At 30.5% G+C, this 22560-nt stretch overlaps 2 protein-coding genes across 7 annotated transcripts; one reads left to right on the top strand and one right to left on the bottom strand.

Moving 5' to 3' along the window:
- Positions 1–15983: 15983 nt before the first annotated feature.
- LOC145940692 (uncharacterized) lies at positions 15984–19392 on the bottom strand. Of its 5 annotated transcripts, none has more exons than XM_083046125.1 (10): positions 18937–19392; positions 18760–18872; positions 18470–18558; positions 18222–18385; positions 18075–18126; positions 17883–17997; positions 17562–17783; positions 17360–17467; positions 17099–17141; positions 15984–16804 (listed from the first exon to the last, which is right to left on the bottom strand). In XM_083046125.1, the coding sequence occupies exons 1-9, from the start codon at positions 19115–19117 to the stop codon at positions 17100–17102; spliced, it is 1086 nt and encodes a 361-aa protein (XP_082902251.1). In that variant the 5' UTR covers positions 19118–19392; the 3' UTR covers positions 15984–16804; position 17099. The 5 variants fall into 5 exon arrangements, with proteins under 5 accessions (XP_082902251.1, XP_082902252.1, XP_082902253.1 ...); XM_083046126.1 differs by lacking the exon at positions 17099–17141 and having other exon boundaries at positions 18937–19046; positions 19126–19392; XM_083046127.1 differs by lacking the exon at positions 17099–17141 and having other exon boundaries at positions 18937–19046; positions 19240–19387.
- A 194-nt stretch (positions 19393–19586) lies between these two features.
- Smn (survival motor neuron) lies at positions 19587–22387 on the top strand. Of its 2 annotated transcripts, none has more exons than XM_083046130.1 (6): positions 19587–19796; positions 20856–21032; positions 21125–21239; positions 21419–21719; positions 21794–21864; positions 22235–22387. In XM_083046130.1, exons 2-6 carry the CDS (start codon positions 20955–20957, stop codon positions 22294–22296), a joined length of 627 nt encoding a protein of 208 aa, XP_082902256.1. In that variant the 5' UTR covers positions 19587–19796; positions 20856–20954; the 3' UTR covers positions 22297–22387. The 2 variants fall into 2 exon arrangements, with proteins under 2 accessions (XP_082902256.1, XP_082902255.1); XM_083046129.1 differs by lacking the exon at positions 19587–19796 and adding an exon at positions 20257–20482.
- Positions 22388–22560: the final 173 nt, after the last annotated feature.

The following is a 22560-nucleotide window of genomic DNA, read 5'->3' as shown; positions in this document are numbered from 1 at the left end:
TGACGTAATGCAACATTTTGTGCGGCGCGAACTTCGCACGGTTCGCATGCGACACAATCATCTGAAAACGATAAATTATGTATTGATTAAATATCTCACATCCAAAATATAGTTTTCCCAAAGCACAAAAGCTTGAACGCGATGCGATTCGTACAAATAAATGACGCCAAATGATACATACCTCTTAATAAATAGAATGTTCAATGAGATTGATCGATTCGGAGAAAAAGCGGCTAAGCGGCGTAGCCCGGCGGATGCAGACTGTCGTAGGTTGATTAACCGTGATCGCACGAATTAATTAATACTTCCTGCTAATTGCCCGTGGCACGATTCAATACTCCCAACATTCGTTTGTACGCGGAAATCATTCTTAACGGGAAAAACGCGTGAAAAATGCGGAACCGATTGAGCGCGATACCGAGACCAGCTTGCGGTCGCGAGGGACGAAGGACGTGACGTAGTAACTACGTAAGTCAACACTCAGCGCGCCGCGCGCCAAATTCAAAAACCATTATAGGCTGTAACTTTTGTACTTGAACCATCGTCTAAATTATTACTGTGTATTTAAATTTATATTATATACGATTCAATATTACGATTTCGTCAATCACTGCGATTGTAATTTCAAGTGTGTCATCTATACGTGTGTGTACGGAACCTGACATTCATACATATTAATTTCAAATTTCGAAAAACTGATTAAAGATATTAATCGCGATTGAATGTATTAAGTAATATTCCAATGATCGTAAATCAATATTTCATGCAATTATGAATATCGTAATGTATCATGATCGTTAGCAATTAAACAGATTGTACTTATAATTAATATCTAATTTGTACGCTGGTATGCTGATGGTACCATCATAATGTGCATATAATGTAGAGTTGTAATATATACAAGATTAATTTTTGGCTCGCTTTAAACAATTGAAAATTAAAATTTTTAAACCGCGGATCCCATACGGCGCGGATTCATTTTACGTATATTAGATCAAAAAGTTTGTACGCTGGTATGCTGATGGTACCATCATAATGTGCATATAATGTAGAGTTGAAATATATACAAGATTAATTTTTGGCTCGCTTTAAACAATTGAAAATTAAAAAATTTAAACCGCGGATCCCATACAGCGCGGATTCATTTTACGTATATTAGATCAAAAAGGTTGTACGCTGTTATGCTGATGGTACCATCATAATGTGCATGTAATGTAGAGTTGAAATATATACAAGATTAATTTTTGGCTCGCTTTAAACAATTGAAAATTAAAATTTTTAAACCGCTGGTCCCATACGGCGCGGATTCATTTTACGTATATTAGATCAAAAAGTTTGTACGCTGTTATGCTGATGGTACCTTCATAATGTGCATATAATGTAGAGTTGAAATATATACAAGATTAATTTTTGGCTCGTTTTAAACAATTGAAAATTAAAATTTTTAAACCGCTGGTCCCATACGGCGCGGATTCATTTTACGTATATTAGATCAAAAAGTTTGTACGCTGGTATGCTGATAGTACCATCATAATGTGCATATAATGTAGAGTTGAAATATATACAAGATTAATTTTTGGCTCGCTTTAAACAATTGAAAATTAAAATTTTTAAACCGCGGATCCCATACAGCGCGGATTCATTTTACATATATTAAATCAAAAAGTTTGTACGCTGGTATGTTGATGGTACCATCATAATGTGCATATAATGTAGAGTTGTAATATATACAAGATTAATTTTTGGCTCGCTTTAAACAATTGAAAATTAAAAATTTAAACCGCGGATCCCATACGGCGCGGATTCATTTTACGTATATTAGATCAAAAAGTTTGTACGCTGTTATGCTGATGGTACCAACATAATGTGCATATAATGTAGAGGTGAAATATATACAAGATTAATTTTTGGCTCGCTTTAAACAATTGAAAATTAAAATTTTTAAACCGCTGGTCCCATACGGCGCGGATTCATTTTACGTATATTAGATCAAAAAGTTTGTACGCTGTTATGCTGATGGTACCTTCATAATGTGCATATAATGTAGAGTTGAAATATATACAAGATTAATTTTTGGCTCGCTTTAAACAATTGAAAATTAAAATTTTTAAACCGCGGATCCCATACGGCGCGGATTCATTTTACGTATATTAGATCAAAAAGTTTGTACGCTGTTATGCTGATGGTACCTTCATAATGTGCATATAATGTAGAGTTGAAATATATACAAGATTAATTTTTGGCTCGCTTTAAACAATTGAAAATTAAAATTTTTAAACCGCTGGTCCCATACGGCGCGGATTCATTTTACGTATATTAGATCAAAAAGCTTGTACGCTGGTATGCTGATGGTACCATCATAATGTGCATATAATGTAGAGTTGAAATATATACAAGATTAATTTTTGGCTCGCTTTAAACAATTGAAAATTAAAAAATTTAAACCGCGTATCCCATACAGCGCGGATTCATTTTACGTATATTAGATCAAAAAGTTTGTACGCTGTTATGCTGATGGTACCTTCATAATGTGCATATAATGTAGAGTTGAAATATATACAAGATTAATTTTTGGCTCGCTTTAAACAATTGAAAATTAAAATTTTTAAACCGCGGATCCCATACGGCGCGGATTCATTTTACGTATATTAGATCAAAAAGTTTGTACGCTGGTATGCTGATGGTACCATCATAATGTGCATATAATGTAGAGTTGAAATATATACAAGATTAATTTTTGGCTCGCTTTAAACAATTGAAAATTAAAAAATTTAAACCGCGGATCCCATACAGCGCGGATTCATTTTACGTATATTAGATCAAAAAGTTTGTACGCTGTTATGCTGATGGTACCTTCATAATGTGCATATAATGTAGAGTTGAAATATATACAAGATTAATTTTTGGCTCGCTTTAAACAATTGAAAATTAAAATTTTTAAACCGCTGGTCCCATACGGCGCGGATTCATTTTACGTATATTAGATCAAAAAGTTTGTACGCTGGTATGCTGATGGTAACATCATAATGTGCATATAATGTAGAGTTGAAATATATACAAGATTAATTTTTGGCTCGCTTTAAACAATTGAAAATTAAAATTTTTAAACCGCGGATCCCATACGGCGCGGATTCATTTTACGTATATTAGATCAAAAAGTTTGTACGCTGGTATGCTGATGGTACCATCATAATGTGCATATAATGTAGAGTTGAAATATATACAAGATTAATTTTTGGCTCGCTTTAAACAATTGAAAATTAAAAAATTTAAACCGCGGATCCCATACAGCGCGGATTCATTTTACGTATATTAGATCAAAAAGTTTGTACGCTGTTATGCTGATGGTACCTTCATAATGTGCATATAATGTAGAGTTGAAATATATACAAGATTAATTTTTGGCTCGCTTTAAACAATTGAAAATTAAAATTTTTAAACCGCGGATCCCATACGGCGCGGATTCATTTTACGTATATTAGATCAAAAAGGTTGTACGCTGTTATGCTGATGGTACCTTCATAATGTGCATGTAATGTAGAGTTGAAATATATACAAGATTAATTTTTGGCTCGCTTTAAACAATTGAAAATTAAAATTTTTAAACCGCTGGTCCCATACGGCGCGGATTCATTTTACGTATATTAGATCAAAAAGTTTGTACGCTGTTATGCTGATGGTACCTTCATAATGTGCATATAATGTAGAGTTGAAATATATACAAGATTAATTTTTGGCTCGCTTTAAACAATTGAAAATTAAAATTTTTAAACCGCTGGTCCCATACGGCGCGGATTCATTTTACGTATATTAGATCAATAAGTTTGTACGCTGGTATGCTGATGGTACCATCATAATGTGCATATAATGTAGAGTTGAAATATATGCAAGATTAATTTTTGGCTCGCTTTAAACAATTGAAAATTAAAATTTTTAAACCGCGGATCCCATACGGCGCGGATTCATTTTACATATATTAAATCAAAAAGTTTGTACGCTGGTATGTTGATGGTACCATCATAATGTGCATATAATGTAGAGTTGTAATATATACAAGATTAATTTTTGGCTCGCTTTAAACAATTGAAAATTAAAAATTTAAACCGCGGATCCCATACGGCGCGGATTCATTTTACGTATATTAGATCAAAAAGTTTGTACGCTGTTATGCTGATGGTACCTTCATAATGTGCATATAATGTAGAGTTGAAATATATACAAGATTAATTTTTGGCTCGCTTTAAACAATTGAAAATTAAAATTTTTAAACCGCTGGTCCCATACGGCGCGGATTCATTTTACGTATATTAGATCAAAAAGTTTGTACGCTGTTATGCTGATGGTACCTTCATAATGTGCATATAATGTAGAGTTGAAATATATACAAGATTAATTTTTGGCTCGCTTTAAACAATTGAAAATTAAAATTTTTAAACCGCGGATCCCATACGGCGCGGATTCATTTTACGTATATTAGATCAAAAAGTTTGTACGCTGTTATGCTGATGGTACCTTCATAATGTGCATATAATGTAGAGTTGAAATATATACAAGATTAATTTTTGGCTCGCTTTAAACAATTGAAAATTAAAATTTTTAAACCGCGGATCCCATACGGCGCGGATTCATTTTACGTATATTAGATCAAAAAGTTTGTACGCTGGTATGCTGATGGTACCATCATAATGTGCATATAATGTAGAGTTGAAATATATACAAGATTAATTTTTGGCTCGCTTTAAACAATTGAAAATTAAAAAATTTAAACCGCGGATCCCATACAGCGCGGATTCATTTTACGTATATTAGATCAAAAAGGTTGTACGCTGTTATGCTGATGGTACCATCATAATGTGCATGTAATGTAGAGTTGAAATATATACAAGATTAATTTTTGGCTCGCTTTAAACAATTGAAAATTAAAATTTTTAAACCGCTGGTCCCATACGGCGCGGATTCATTTTACGTATATTAGATCAAAAAGTTTGTACGCTGTTATGCTGATGGTACCTTCATAATGTGCATATAATGTAGAGTTGAAATATATACAAGATTAATTTTTGGCTCGTTTTAAACAATTGAAAATTAAAATTTTTAAACCGCTGGTCCCATACGGCGCGGATTCATTTTACGTATATTAGATCAAAAAGTTTGTACGCTGGTATGCTGATAGTACCATCATAATGTGCATATAATGTAGAGTTGAAATATATACAAGATTAATTTTTGGCTCGCTTTAAACAATTGAAAATTAAAATTTTTAAACCGCGGATCCCATACAGCGCGGATTCATTTTACATATATTAAATCAAAAAGTTTGTACGCTGGTATGTTGATGGTACCATCATAATGTGCATATAATGTAGAGTTGTAATATATACAAGATTAATTTTTGGCTCGCTTTAAACAATTGAAAATTAAAAATTTAAACCGCGGATCCCATACAGCGCGGATTCATTTTACGTATATTAGATCAAAAAGTTTGTACGCTGTTATGCTGATGGTACCTTCATAATGTGCATATAATGTAGAGTTGAAATATATACAAGATTAATTTTTGGCTCGCTTTAAACAATTGAAAATTGAAAAATTTAAACCGCGGATCCCATACAGCGCGGATTCATTTTACGTATATTAGATCAAAAAGTTTGTACGCTGTTATGCTGATGGTACCTTCATAATGTGCATATAATGTAGAGTTGAAATATATACAAGATTAATTTTTGGCTCGCTTTAAACAATTGAAAATTAAAATTTTTAAACCGCGGATCCCATACGGCGCGGATTCATTTTACGTATATTAGATCAAAAAGCTTGTACGCTGGTATGCTGATGGTACCATCATAATGTGCATATAATGTAGAGTTGAAATATATACAAGATTAATTTTTGGCTCGCTTTAAACAATTGAAAATTAAAAAATTTAAACCGCGTATCCCATACAGCGCGGATTCATTTTACGTATATTAGATCAAAAAGTTTGTACGCTGTTATGCTGATGGTACCTTCATAATGTGCATATAATGTAGAGTTGAAATATATACAAGATTAATTTTTGGCTCGCTTTAAACAATTGAAAATTAAAATTTTTAAACCGCGGATCCCATACGGCGCGGATTCATTTTACGTATATTAGATCAAAAAGGTTGTACGCTGTTATGCTGATGGTACCTTCATAATGTGCATGTAATGTAGAGTTGAAATATATACAAGATTAATTTTTGGCTCGCTTTAAACAATTGAAAATTAAAATTTTTAAACCGCTGGTCCCATACGGCGCGGATTCATTTTACGTATATTAGATCAAAAAGTTTGTACGCTGTTATGCTGATGGTACCTTCATAATGTGCATATAATGTAGAGTTGAAATATATACAAGATTAATTTTTGGCTCGCTTTAAACAATTGAAAATTAAAATTTTTAAACCGCTGGTCCCATACGGCGCGGATTCATTTTACGTATATTAGATCAATAAGTTTGTACGCTGGTATGCTGATGGTACCATCATAATGTGCATATAATGTAGAGTTGAAATATATGCAAGATTAATTTTTGGCTCGCTTTAAACAATTGAAAATTAAAATTTTTAAACCGCGGATCCCATACGGCGCGGATTCATTTTACATATATTAAATCAAAAAGTTTGTACGCTGGTATGTTGATGGTACCATCATAATGTGCATATAATGTAGAGTTGTAATATATACAAGATTAATTTTTGGCTCGCTTTAAACAATTGAAAATTAAAAATTTAAACCGCGGATCCCATACGGCGCGGATTCATTTTACGTATATTAGATCAAAAAGTTTGTACGCTGTTATGCTGATGGTACCAACATAATGTGCATATAATGTAGAGGTGAAATATATACAAGATTAATTTTTGGCTCGCTTTAAACAATTGAAAATTAAAATTTTTAAACCGCTGGTCCCATACGGCGCGGATTCATTTTACGTATATTAGATCAAAAAGTTTGTACGCTGTTATGCTGATGGTACCTTCATAATGTGCATATAATGTAGAGTTGAAATATATACAAGATTAATTTTTGGCTCGCTTTAAACAATTGAAAATTAAAAAATTTAAACCGCGGATCCCATACAGCGCGGATTCATTTTACGTATATTAGATCAAAAAGTTTGTACGCTGTTATGCTGATGGTACCTTCATAATGTGCATATAATGTAGAGTTGAAATATATACAAGATTAATTTTTGGCTCGCTTTAAACAATTGAAAATTAAAATTTTTAAACCGCTGGTCCCATACGGCGCGGATTCATTTTACGTATATTAGATCAAAAAGTTTGTACGCTGGTATGCTGATGGTACCATCATAATGTGCATATAATGTAGAGTTGAAATATATGCAAGATTAATTTTTGGCTCGCTTTAAACAATTGAAAATTAAAATTTTTAAACCGCGGATCCCATACGGCGCGGATTCATTTTACATATATTAAATCAAAAAGTTTGTACGCTGGTATGTTGATGGTACCATCATAATGTGCATATAATGTAGAGTTGTAATATATACAAGATTAATTTTTGGCTCGCTTTAAACAATTGAAAATTAAAAATTTAAACCGCGGATCCCATACGGCGCGGATTCATTTTACGTATATTAGATCAAAAAGTTTGTACGCTGTTATGCTGATGGTACCAACATAATGTGCATATAATGTAGAGGTGAAATATATACAAGATTAATTTTTGGCTCGCTTTAAACAATTGAAAATTAAAATTTTTAAACCGCTGGTCCCATACGGCGCGGATTCATTTTACGTATATTAGATCAAAAAGTTTGTACGCTGTTATGCTGATGGTACCTTCATAATGTGCATATAATGTAGAGTTGAAATATATACAAGATTAATTTTTGGCTCGCTTTAAACAATTGAAAATTAAAATTTTTAAACCGCGGATCCCATACGGCGCGGATTCATTTTACGTATATTAGATCAAAAAGTTTGTACGCTGTTATGCTGATGGTACCTTCATAATGTGCATATAATGTAGAGTTGAAATATATACAAGATTAATTTTTGGCTCGCTTTAAACAATTGAAAATTGAAAAATTTAAACCGCGGATCCCATACAGCGCGGATTCATTTTACGTATATTAGATCAAAAAGTTTGTACGCTGTTATGCTGATGGTACCTTCATAATGTGCATATAATGTAGAGTTGAAATATATACAAGATTAATTTTTGGCTCGCTTTAAACAATTGAAAATTAAAATTTTTAAACCGCGGATCCCATACGGCGCGGATTCATTTTACGTATATTAGATCAAAAAGTTTGTACGCTGTTATGCTGATGGTACCTTCATAATGTGCATATAATGTAGAGTTGAAATATATACAAGATTAATTTTTGGCTCGCTTTAAACAATTGAAAATTAAAAAATTTAAACCGCGGATCCCATACAGCGCGGATTCATTTTACGTATATTAGATCAAAAAGTTTGTACGCTGGTATGCTGATAATACCATCATAATGTGCATATAATGTAGAGTTGAAATATATACAAGATTAATTTTTAGCTCGCTTTAAACAATTGAAAATTAAAAAATTTAAACCGCGGATCCCATACGGCGCGGATTCATTTTACGTATATTAGATCAAAAAGTTTGTACGCTGTTATGCTGATGGTACCTTCATAATGTGCATATAATGTAGAGTTGAAATATATACAAGATTAATTTTTGGCTCGCTTTAAACAATTGAAAATTACAATTTTTAAACCGCTGGTCCCATACGGCGCGGATTCATTTAAAGTATATTAGATCAAAAAGTTTGTACGTTGTTATGCTGATGGTACCTTCATAATGTGCATATAATGTAGAGTTGAAATATATACAAGATTAATTTTTGGCTCGCTTTAAACAATTGAAAATTAAAATTTTTAAACCGCGGATCCCATACGGCGCGGATTCATTTTACGTATATTAGATCAAAAAGTTTGTACGCTGTTATGCTGATGGTACCTTCATAATGTGCATATAATGTAGAGTTGAAATATATACAAGATTAATTTTTGGCTCGCTTTAAACAATTGAAAATTAAAAAATTTAAACCGCGGATCCCATACGGCGCGGATTCATTTTACGTATATTAGATCAAAAAGTTTGTACGCTGGTATGCTGATGGTACCATCATAATGTGCATATAATGTAGAGTTGTAATATATACAAGATTAATTTTTGGCTCGCTTTTAACAATTGAAAATTAAAATTTTTAAACCGCGGATCCCATACGGCGCGGATTCATTTTACGTATATTAGATCAAAAAGTTTGTACGCTGTTATGCTGATGGTACCTTCATAATGTGCATATAATGTAGAGTTGAAATATATACAAGATTAATTTTTGGCTCGCTTTAAACAATTGAAAATTAAAATTTTTAAACCGCTGGTCCCATACGGCGCGGATTCATTTTACGTATATTAGATCATAAAGTTTGTACGCTGGTATGCTGATGGTACCATCATAATGTGCATATAATGTAGAGTTGAAATATATACAAGATTAATTTTTGGCTCGCTTTAAACAATTGAAAATTAAAAAATTTAAACCGCGGATCCCATACGGCGCGGATTCATTTTACGTATATTAGATCAAAAAGTTTGTACGCTGTTATGCTGATGGTACCTTCATAATGTGCATATAATGTAGAGTTGAAATATATACAAGATTAATTTTTGGCTCGCTTTAAACAATTGAAAATTACAATTTTTAAACCGCTGGTCCCATACGGCGCGGATTCATTTAAAGTATATTAGATCAAAAAGTTTGTACGCTGTTATGCTGATGGTACCTTCATAATGTGCATATAATGTAGAGTTGAAATATATACAAGATTAATTTTTGGCTCGCTTTAAACAATTGAAAATTAAAATTTTTAAACCGCGGATCCCATACGGCGCGGATTCATTTTACGTATATTAGATCAAAAAGTTTGTACGCTGTTATGCTGATGGTACCTTCATAATGTGCATATAATGTAGAGTTGAAATATATACAAGATTAATTTTTGGCTCGCTTTAAACAATTGAAAATTAAAAAATTTAAACCGCGGATCCCATACAGCGCGGATTCATTTTACGTATATTAGATCAAAAAGTTTGTACGCTGGTATGCTGATAATACCATCATAATGTGCATATAATGTAGAGTTGAAATATATACAAGATTAATTTTTAGCTCGCTTTAAACAATTGAAAATTAAAAAATTTAAACCGCGGATCCCATACGGCGCGGATTCATTTTACGTATATTAGATCAAAAAGTTTGTACGCTGTTATGCTGATGGTACCTTCATAATGTGCATATAATGTAGAGTTGAAATATATACAAGATTAATTTTTGGCTCGCTTTAAACAATTGAAAATTACAATTTTTAAACCGCTGGTCCCATACGGCGCGGATTCATTTAAAGTATATTAGATCAAAAAGTTTGTACGTTGTTATGCTGATGGTACCTTCATAATGTGCATATAATGTAGAGTTGAAATATATACAAGATTAATTTTTGGCTCGCTTTAAACAATTGAAAATTAAAATTTTTAAACCGCGGATCCCATACGGCGCGGATTCATTTTACGTATATTAGATCAAAAAGTTTGTACGCTGTTATGCTGATGGTACCTTCATAATGTGCATATAATGTAGAGTTGTAATATATACAAGATTAATTTTTGGCTCGCTTTTAACAATTGAAAATTAAAATTTTTAAACCGCGGATCCCATACGGCGCGGATTCATTTTACGTATATTAGATCAAAAAGTTTGTACGCTGTTATGCTGATGGTACCTTCATAATGTGCATATAATGTAGAGTTGTAATATATACAAGATTAATTTTTGGCTCGCTTTTAACAATTGAAAATTAAAATTTTTAAACCGCGGATCCCATACGGCGCGGATTCATTTTACGTATATTAGATCAAAAAGTTTGTACGCTGTTATGCTGATGGTACCTTCATAATGTGCATATAATGTAGAGTTGAAATATATACAAGATTAATTTTTGGCTCGCTTTAAACAATTGAAAATTAAAATTTTTAAACCGCTGGTCCCATACGGCGCGGATTCATTTTACGTATATTAGATCATAAAGTTTGTACGCTGGTATGCTGATGGTACCATCATAATGTGCATATAATGTAGAGTTGAAATATATACAAGATTAATTTTTGGCTCGCTTTAAACAATTGAAAATTAAAAAATTTAAACCGCGGATCCCATACGGCGCGGATTCATTTTACGTATATTAGATCAAAAAGTTTGTACGCTGTTATGCTGATGGTACCTTCATAATGTGCATATAATGTAGAGTTGAAATATATACAAGATTAATTTTTGGCTCGCTTTAAACAATTGAAAATTACAATTTTTAAACCGCTGGTCCCATACGGCGCGGATTCATTTAAAGTATATTAGATCAAAAAGTTTGTACGCTGTTATGCTGATGGTACCTTCATAATGTGCATATAATGTAGAGTTGAAATATATACAAGATTAATTTTTGGCTCGCTTTAAACAATTGAAAATTAAAATTTTTAAACCGCGGATCCCATACGGCGCGGATTCATTTTACGTATATTAGATCAAAAAGTTTGTACGCTGTTATGCTGATGGTACCTTCATAATGTGCATATAATGTAGAGTTGAAATATATACAAGATTAATTTTTGGCTCGCTTTAAACAATTGAAAATTAAAAAATTTAAACCGCGGATCCCATACGGCGCGGATTCATTTTACGTATATTAGATCAAAAAGTTTGTACGCTGGTATGCTGATGGTACCATCATAATGTGCATATAATGTAGAGTTGTAATATATACAAGATTAATTTTTGGCTCGCTTTTAACAATTGAAAATTAAAATTTTTAAACCGCGGATCCCTTATGGCGCGGATTCATTTTACGTATATTAGATCAAAAAGTTTGTACGCTGGTATGCTGATGGTACCATCATAATGTGCATATAATGTAGAGTTGAAATATATACAAGATTAATTTTTGGCTCGCTTTAAACAATTGAAAATTAAAATTTTTAAACCGCGGATCCCATGCAGCGCGGATTCATTTTACGTATATTAGATCAAAAAGTTTGTACGCTGGTATGCTGATGGTACCATCATAATGTGCATATAATGTAGAGTTGAAATATATAAAATACGGCGCAAATTCTATAACGAAGAATTATACTATGTGTATTAAACGAAGCAATTTGTACGCTCGAATCTGTTTGATATAAAAGTAATCTGCATAAAATGTACTATTAAAAAAACAAGCGATAAATTCTCTGCTTTTTTTGAATAGTTAAAAATGAAACTTTATAGCCGCGAACCCTACACTGCGCGGATTTATATTATGTATATTATATAAAATAATTTGCATGCTCGTATTTATTGAATATAAAGAGCCAATAATTTATCGCCTGTTGTTTTCAATAGTACGTTGTTTGCAGATTATTTTTATACCGAATAGATACGAGCGTGCAAATTCTTTTATTTGATATACATAATAAAAGTTTGGTCCATATAGGATCCGCTGCTACAAAGTATCGATTTTTAATATTCAAAATTTATTGTATATTTTGATAGTACATTGTATTATATATATAAATGTTATATGCAAACAATGTAATATATTTTTCGAGTTTTAAGTATTAAACATATTATTTGTAATATTATTTATAACATTTTTAATTTTTATAACGTATTTTTATTTTAAAATTTAATTAGCAAATTAACGCTTTAATTATCTTATTTCTGTCAAAAAATGTTAATCAAATTTAAACAAATTTTATATAAAAATATCATTTTTTTTTTAAATAAAATCGACAAATTGCGCGCGCGTAGCGCGCGCTTGTGTTGTTCTAGTATACATATAAAAAACGTTATGAATATTTATAAATGGTACACAAAAAATACAATTAATGCAATTTAAGATTTGTAAAAATGTTATGTCATTAAAAAAATAAAAGAAAAATATATCTACAATAATTTAATAAATATTAGAAGAATAATTATATCATAGTATATAGTAGAGCCTTATCTCCATCATAGTAATTATATCTTTCTTACTCATTTAAATTTGAAAATTTAACAGTTAAAATGAAAATAATATAAAAAAAATTTTACAAGCAAAATAAAAGTAAAAAACTACTATCATAATTAAAAATAATTATACAAAAACAAAAAATTAACAGAATATTTACAAAACGGTATTGTATTTTTTCGATATTTGTTGTTACAAGCAGAAGCAGAACTAATTAATTGAAGAATCACTGCACATGTTTTATATATATATATATATATATATATATATATATATATCAATATATATCAATTAATAAATAAGTAAGGCTTTCAATGTGATACATAAATTAAAACTTCAACGAGTTAGAAACAGCCAAATAGTGCGTCAGTTAAAAAAAAAATAATTTATTGCAACTTTATTAGTTGTTCATAGGGCACAAATGGAACGGTATCAACTAATTAAATAGAATATCTCAATTAAAGATTTAAATTTTAATAACCACTCCCCAAACTCTTTAAGGAAATATAAATGTATAATATGTTACTGTATATATGTATGTAAATAATACATTATGTTGCAAGATTATAATCGAAAAAGATATCAATCAAAGAAGCATTGAAACATACTTCACAAATAATATGATATATTATTATAGGATTATACGGTTACAGAATTAACGAATCACTTCTAAAAGAAAAATTACCTTATTTTTCGTTACACATATATTAAAGAAACGATTATAATTTAATTAATACGTGATATAATTATTAACAATAGATTATTTTACGAAACTGCATTACTGCACAAAAATCGATTACCTACTTCACGAAAAATAGTAAAAATACAATGCAAAAATATATAATTGTAACTAAAAGATCAAATCTGTAAAGAAAAAAAATGTGTTAAATAAGAGTTCAATTCTTTACCTATACATGTTAAAAACGTTACACGATATTTTTACAAATATTAGTCAGAAATAACAATATAAAACAAATTAAGATATACCTTTTAAATTTCATTTATTTAACAAATATAATTTACATTTACGCGTTATATATCGCGATAATTAAGCGTACTGTTTTCTTTATAAAAACAGCAAATACGTTCTACAATTACGTGTTTTAAAATTATGCTCTATGTAATAATGTGTTGTACTAATAGATTGTAATAATAAATTTACGAGCATTAAAATTAAAATTTATAAAATTGCGTAAACATCTAATTGTATATAATGCAGAAATGGATAATTATTATCAAAAATTTTTCTGTAAAGCAGAACGTACAAAGAACCAACATCTTTAGCACAAAACAATTTTAGCACAAAAAATTATTACAGAGGAAGCAAAGAGTGACGCATAAAGTAATATTTGAGAAAAAGGACCAAGATTTAATCAAATTCAACTTGAAATTTTACATGTAAGAATTTTGGTACAGAATGTTAACAAAAATGTTTCATTCATAATATTATCCGATAGATTTTTTGCATTTTATACTACTATATAAAATCAATTTTACAGATTGATATAGTTTTTTTTTAAGAATATGATATCAAAATTTAAGCAATTAAAAATCAAAATGTGATTTTAAAAGCAATGAGCTAATTAGATAATTCTATTTGGATAATTCAGATATTTGAATATTGTAATTCAAGGCAAGAGAGAAAACCAAGCAATCATTAAATGTATTTATGCACTGCCAATTTTAATCATTTGTATTGCACACATTGCATATTATTGTAAAATAATTGTTATTATTGAAATAATACCCTAAATTTAAAGTGTTGTGTGTGTGATCCTGATATAAATTTATTAATATACAGGATATTTATCAAAGTGCATATATAATCATATTATTATAAATAATTTATATATGTATAATTACAATTTATTCGGTATCTGTTCCATTTTTATTTATTCTATATAGATATATTATTGATAACGCGTGCACGCGGCAATTTAAATGTGATGTGAAATCAAAATCAATGGTGCTGTGTTTATATACTAAAAATGTACATATAAGTAATTAAAACTTATAAATTATAATAATTCATTAATTAATAAATATAATTCTAAAAATTATTTTGTAGTACTTAATTCTTTATATTTTTAGTTTTTAATATAAAAATTCAGAATAAATAGCTTGCAAATTATTTCGAAGTTTAAATTCTTTGCATCACTTTTGTAATGCAAATTGATTTCGTTTCATGTTGATTACAATCAAAAATCAATTAAAAATAATGAAATATATAAAAAGTTACATATATATTATTTTAACAATTAATGCTAAAGAAAAACAAGAACAAACAACTTTGCATAATATAATAGATAATAGTAATAACAATGAAATACATAAATGAAATGTGTTTTATCCAAATCAATATTGATTTATTCTGAATTATTAGGGAAATATATTTTGCAAAAAAATAAATAATGCAATTCACGATTAGTAATACGATTAATAATCCTTTAATATCTTCGAAAATTTGTCTGACAATGAGTTATTAAAAAAAATATATTTAGCGAAAATGTAAGCGTAATAAAGTTTATTATAACAATAATTAAATAAAGGTCTTTAGCCGATAATTATAAGTAGTATTGTACTCTTAACTATGCTCGAACAGATATATACAAGAATTTTTAAATTAGTTATTTATTTAAAAAATTTATGTATCACAGAAGTAATACCCTTATTTTAATTACTCGATCTTGCGATTCGATCGTTTTACTGCGCGTTCTAAATCCGAATTATATTTAGATCATCCAAAATATATAGATATATAGATCGAAGTATAAAGAGTCAAACGAAATATATTCGACTAACAATAAGTATTACCGAAATGTTTTACGTACTAGGACACATATAAATATATGTATGCAAAATATTGAATTATACTATAATTTTAAGGTATAGATTAATTATTTATTAAACAATTAATATATCACAAAGTTATAATATCCTTATTTAATCAATTGCAAATCAATTACAAATGATGATCAATTACAAATGAAAATAAGAAACAACTGTAAACGATACACAAAAATAATACATTTTTGAAAACTCAATGATGGACTGAGCTTTGGTATATCTATAATAAAAACAAAAAAAAATGACAAAGTCTTTCATCGGCGATGACGAGATTCGCGTAATTCCACTAGGTTTCGTAATTTGAATCGATTCAAAGAGGATCATTTATTGGCTGGATCGCGGTCCGATGAATTACGTTTAAAATTAAAGTTCTGTGCGCTTCCAATCGTGATTACAATCTCGTCTTTTCCCCTATATCCGCGATGTTACCCCAAATACGGCTGCTTGATGCTTATTTGATATCAATTTTGCACCAAATATATCAATCTACGTTAAATATCTAAATATTTATCTGACTTATAATTTGCCGATGACAATTATTTTTGTGCTTTTTGTTTTTACAATTACACATTATTAATTCCAAAAGAACGAGAAAAAGTAACTATATAATATTATTCATCTATATCATAAATATCTATAATCTCTAACTCCAATTAATTCTAGAAAAAACGAAAACAAATACTACGTAATAGTAGATGATAGTAATATAATGAAATACATAAACGAAAAAGAATCTAGTGTTCTACTCAGAGAGATGTATTCTATTCGAATCGATACTGATTCTTTCTCATCGTTGATCATTTGGTATAAGTATGCGGTGTATAAGTGACCGGAACGCAATTTGAAGAACTTCCTTCCAGCTGACGTAAAACTTCTGCCTCTTGCTGCGAACAGGAGAAAACATAAAAAAAGTCAATGAGAAATGTTTCTACATTATAATTAATATGTTACTTTAATATTTCGAGTAACGATAAGTGAATGAGAGGATATGAGTAAGATTATATATTAAAAACTCGCTCATTCTTACTTTCACTTATTCAATATAGTTTAGCTCTAGCTCTCACGTGCAAGAGACATCATTATCATCATCGTTCATTTATGTTTTATTTTTACTATATATATTTTTTATTATATTTATTTTCTGTATTATATTTATTTTTAATATTAAGTGTCTGTACCTCATCCTTTTGAATCTCTCTGCTTGAACTCATTGAATGTACACTAATTGGTGCAAAAATTTTATATATATAATCATATATAACAATATAAAATTATATAGAAATGTGTAAAATTATGTATAAATTTTATGTAATTATATATCATTTTATGACTTCTATATATAATTTTAGATAATGCTGGTTGACTCCTATACGTAATTATATATATAACAAATGTATTATAATATATAATATGATATAATATAATATAAAATTTTTTACCTGGTAAATTATTTCTGTGATTATTTCTGTGATATTAGTCTTGTCTTGCTCGAGCATGTTTATTCGTGATTGTAAACTTACGAATTCCGATAACAATCGCTGTTGTTCCTGAAATAAATATTTAGTTTAGTAAAATTACGTCTACGAATTAATTAAAAAAAGAAAGAAAATAAAGCAAAGAAAAAGGAAAATTTGATTGTACCTCGACAAGTTTTTTCTTTTCTTCAACGTGTGCAAACTTCAATTTACATTTCTGCGCAAGGAATTCGTGCTCGATATTTTCTATTTGTTTTTGCAATTTATTTTGCTCAAATAATTTGTTTTCCAATAGTGTAGCTGATTTCGCGATGTCGTAATTGTCTTTCTCAATTGTCTGCAGTCGCGATTTTAAATTTTCGTTTTTTAATGGTAAGCCCTGCTGTTCCTGCAAAAGAAAAATCAAAATTCTCAATAAAAATATACAACAGATTTTCTCCTATAAAAAAAATCACAGAATTTCTTTGAAACATTATGAGACATATACTTTCAGTTTTTCTTGGATAGATATATTCAATTCATTCTTCTGCAATTGCAAGTCGTATTCGACATTCTCCAGTTGTTTGCACAATTTATTCTGCTCCACCGTCGCCTTTTGTAGTCTGACTCGAAAAATCATCTCGATAATTATATCTTCGTCCATTTATACGATTTATTGTGTATAATGTATGAAAATTACCTTTTTTCCCGCAGCAATTCATTTTTCAAATGTGTAATTTGAGCCTCCAAATCTGCAATTACGAAAAATTAATTGTTGTAGCGATAAAAATTTTTGCGATTAAGATTCAAATACAATTCATCACAATTTCAAACAATAAAAACGCGCCTTTTGATTTTGCGATGCTCAATAGCAACTTCTGGATAGCTTCTTCCTGCTTCTTAATCATGTCATATAGACCGGACAAATTAATGCTTTGCTGCTCAAGGCTGGTCTGACTCTCATCACTGGTGTAATTGAAACTTTCTGTGGCAGTCTCGATGGCGTCCAATCTGTCGCATAAAAAAAAAAAAAATTAAGTCGCAGGGTAGACATAAGAGATATGCGATCATGACTAAATAAAATAAAAACTTCACCTGATCTCTTCGTTGTTAGACATTTCTGTTTCCAAGGATGAGGTGGACAAAAAGGCTGCCGCTTCCTTCGTGTTCAAACTTTCCGTCACCTGTTACTTTTTTTTATATTTGTAAAAAGGCTTTGAGAGCTTTCCAACAAGGAGTGTGACACAGTATCATTCTATCTTCTTTCAATACCAGTAAACAACAAAAGGTAGACTGATACTCTGTGTCACACCGTGTCCTTGTTGGAAAGCTCCCTTTAATTTTTAAAAATTGAATTAATAAAAAAAAAGAAGCAAAAAGCTCACCTCTTCCATTTGATGCAAAGTCACGTTTTCTATAAGTTTCATCCATTGTTCGAGCAATATGCGTATATCGATGAGCTTGACAATCAGCGTTTTTGTACGAGCATTCGAATAAGCTATAATAAATATTGCATATGAAGATTATAATAGTGTTGTGTGGAAATTTAAAATAATATTTACCTTCTTCCATCTCTAATATTTTTTTAAATATCGAAATTAAACAACTATAATCGCGCGTTCTATTTCGTTCCACTTGAGAAATGATATTGTTGCAAAAATTGATAAATTCACTGTAAAACAACTTGAAGTCAATCTCTTTGCTACAGTACCCTCTTTTTATTATTCTAATTATAATTATCATACACACACATATATGATGTTTTACTAAAATTTACAGCTGCCAAGATACAATAATATCACGCAATATAATTATTTATATTATTCTTATATGTTTATTATATTTCAGCGCGCGCAAATCACCACCTGTTCGACCAATGAAATACATATATGTATATAGCGTAGAAAGTGCAGAAAGTGAAAATCAAGTGTAGCAAAATCTGTCACATGTTTAGTGATTGCTACTTCTACCAATAACAAAACGCTCTCCATCGCATACGAGCGCGGAATGCGGAATAAATATGCGTGCATCGCTCTTGCTCTCTTGACCTTGCCGCGCGACGCGTCATGACGTCATCCCCCCCACTCCGCGGCTGCGCTGGGTGAGCGAGAAAGGGGGTAGAAGAGAGAGAGAGAGAGAGCGCCCCCCACCACTCACTGCCTGCGCGGCGCGGTTGCGTGAGAGAGGAGTGGGGGTGACTGCGTAGAGCCGCAGAACGCCGCCAGCCGCCAGTCATCGAGGATGAGTTTATGAATGTGAGTGCGCTTCGTCTTGATTCGCGTCTCGCGTGCCTCCGCGAGTGATGAGGGACGGCCGATAAATAATTAGAATCTTGACGCTTTATGTGCGGTCGACGAAGAGGTGGTGATACGATGATGTTGCTGCATGTGGCCGATACGACGTTCTCCGTCATCGGCGCTATGTGAGTACACATGTGTAATATATTTTATGTCGCGCGAGAAATAATAATTATCTAAATAATCCTAATCGTTCGCGTGTTCGACGCCCGCCACCGATCGATTTTCGTCGACGATTATTCGCACGCGCTTCTCTCGTCCTTCCGTTCTCGTTTCCTTGTATTTTCCAGTGTGTTGTCTCTGCCTTCTCTCTTGACATATTTTTTGAATAATATTGTTACGGAATAAATCCTTTCCATAAATTTCACGCATAAATATGTTACGAATCAAATACAAATTTCGGGGAAACGAGTATGTTTAATGCGAAGTGTGCTACGTGAATATGGATCTTTAAATTTAAATTTTGTTGTCATACAGTTGCATTGCTGCGCATGCACACGGATTCTCCTCGAGTTAGTTCACTCACTAGAACCTTTTTCACCCTGTTCATTATGGCACCACTGGTTTAGTGGCCAATCAAATTATTTCGTTGGTAAACTTGGTAAACGTCCGATAAAAAGCACCGCAATGTTCACTTTCATTCTTCTTTCTCGTAATAATAATATTTACGGATTATAAACGCCACATAGAAAAACATGTGAAACGTTTTTACGTCGCGAGAATCACGTTTTTGTTAAACTGAGGTTGCAGGTTATATGCGAAAAAAATGTCTGACGAAAATAATGTGCTGTTTGTAAGAAGAAATGGAAATGTATGTATAAAAATGTGTACATGTAAACATAAAGATCCTGTTTCTCTCTGTCGAAATCAAAATAATCTTTAGTTTCTGTGCTCTGTTTACTTGTTCATTATTGTTCTTTAAATATATTTTACAACGCTATTTAAATTTGGTAATTATGAAGGAGAAGGGCTTCCTCACCGATTTGATTGAAACTTTGCAATTTTGTGTGTATTTTGGTGCAAAATACCTTAATTTTCAATGTCCAATATATATGAAAAAGTTTAATTAAAAGAAACAGAGTTATTAAGCCCTAATAATTTAAAAGGACAATTAAGCTCAGGAATTTTAACTTATCAAACTTGAACTTTGTGAAAGTAACTAATTATACAAAAACAATTTGTAGAATAGTGGAGATGAAGATGCCTGGGATGATACTGCATTGATACAAGCATACGACAAAGCTGTAAACTTGGCCAAGGAGGAAGTGGCAAAGCGCATCGCTATGGATGCACAGAATCAACAGATACCACAGAAATCGCAAAGTTCTAAACATACGAATCATACAAAGAAGCATCTCAAGGTGTGATTCATATTTATTGTCATCGTTTGTGATGTAGAAGAGATCGTGTATACATAGAAAGTTTACTTATTACTGCTTATTATGTATTATAGAAATGGACTGTTGGTGCTCCTTGTCGTGCAGTATATTCAGTAGACGGGCAAGTTTACGAAGCTATTATATCAAAGATTCATGAGAAATCTGGCATGTGCGCGGTGAAATTTGTTGGTAATTAATCTATCAAAATAATATAACTCTATATATGATGTTTTCATCCTAATAAAATACAATATTAAACAATATTTAAAAACAAAACATTCCAGCTAATACTCTATTAAAATAATATTAATGCTATACTATCCAATGATAGGCAGTTTATAACGATAATAATTTACTGTTTATTGCAGGATATCATAATAAAGAAGAAGTAGAGTTGAGTTCTCTTCTGGAATCAGAAGGACTGCAAAGTCAAGTTGCTCAGCAGAAAGATGCATTAGCACAAAAAGCTGAAGAGGGGACCCTAGATTCTGACGCATCAACCTATTCTTCTCAACAGAATTCCAAACAAGTCAATGGCGAAAGAATGGATTATGATACGGAATATTCCAGACTTAAAAATAATAGTTTTATGCCTGAATCTGGATATTTCAATTCAACAATAGATGCAATGCCACCTGCGCCACCCTTACCACCACAATTGATGGCTAAGTAAGTCGATAATTTAAAGATATAAATATATTAGTAGTCAGATATAAGTAACGAAACTGAATATTAATTTACAGATTGCCAGAGACAGATGCGGATGCATTATCCAGTATGTTGATGTCATGGTATATAAGTGGATTTCATACAGGTAATTATATTGAGATATATTTAAATTCATTCTGTCAGTTTCTATTCATCTATCTATTTAATATAATATATAATAAAGGTTATTTTTATTTGTGCAATATATATTTTTTTCAAGAGTCTGAAAGCAATTTTTTTTAGTATCAAATATGTTCAGTGAATTTTTGAATTATAAACAATCGAGGTTAAAGTTTTTTCTGTATAAAATTTCAAAAAAATATAAAATCTTATTTTTTATTTACTTTCAAGCAGGATTTACTTTAATCAAATTATAATTTGAAGCTTATTGTTAGCAAGAAATCTATTACTGATTTAAAAAAAAGATGACAAGAACGAGTTTGAAATAATCAAATATCTCTAATATTTTTATATAGGTTATTATCATGGGTTAAAACAGGCTAAAATCAATCAACAGAAAAGAAGAAATTGTCAATAGTCTGTTTTGGAAATTTTTATCTTTCTATAGGATGCATCAAAACTTATACATTGTATCAACAAATTTGCATTAATAAAATTTTGCATACTTATTTTGCCGAGATAAAAATATTTATTCATATCTTATCATTTATCATTGATGTGCTTAAATGATAAATATCAAATTATTATAGTATAAACGTTATCATTTATCATTAATGAATTTTTAAATAATAAAATAGTAAAATTGTTAAGAAAAGTTTACACTATTTGTGCATTGCAAAAA

This window comes from Prenolepis imparis, unplaced genomic scaffold (genome assembly GCF_030444845.1).
Source record: "Prenolepis imparis isolate NDT839.2.m4 unplaced genomic scaffold, iyPreImpa1.0 SCAF_9, whole genome shotgun sequence".
NCBI lineage: Eukaryota > Metazoa > Arthropoda > Insecta > Hymenoptera > Formicidae > Prenolepis > Prenolepis imparis.
Note: the sequence above shows the minus strand (reverse complement) of the source record. Positions and strands in the feature narration are given on the sequence as shown.

Bases quoted from the DNA above. Each gene is read 5' to 3' on its own strand.
- Smn (XM_083046129.1), top strand. From the start codon at position 20,438: ATGTCTGACGAAAATAATGTGCTGTTTGTAAGAAGAAATGGAAAT. The intron at 21,033-21,124 runs GTGTGATTCATA...TATGTATTATAG, and splicing joins ATACAAAGAAGCATCTCAAG to AAATGGACTGTTGGTGCTCC. The intron at 21,240-21,418 runs GTAATTAATCTA...TGTTTATTGCAG, and splicing joins GTGCGCGGTGAAATTTGTTG to GATATCATAATAAAGAAGAA.
- LOC145940692 (XM_083046124.1), bottom strand. From the start codon at position 19,117: ATGATAATTATAATTAGAATAATAAAAAGAGGGTACTGTAGCAAAGAG. The intron at 18,873-18,936 runs GTAAATATTATT...TATTTATTATAG, and splicing joins AATATTAGAGATGGAAGAAG to CTTATTCGAATGCTCGTACA. The intron at 18,127-18,221 runs GCGCGTTTTTAT...TCGTAATTGCAG, and splicing joins GAGCATCGCAAAATCAAAAG to ATTTGGAGGCTCAAATTACA.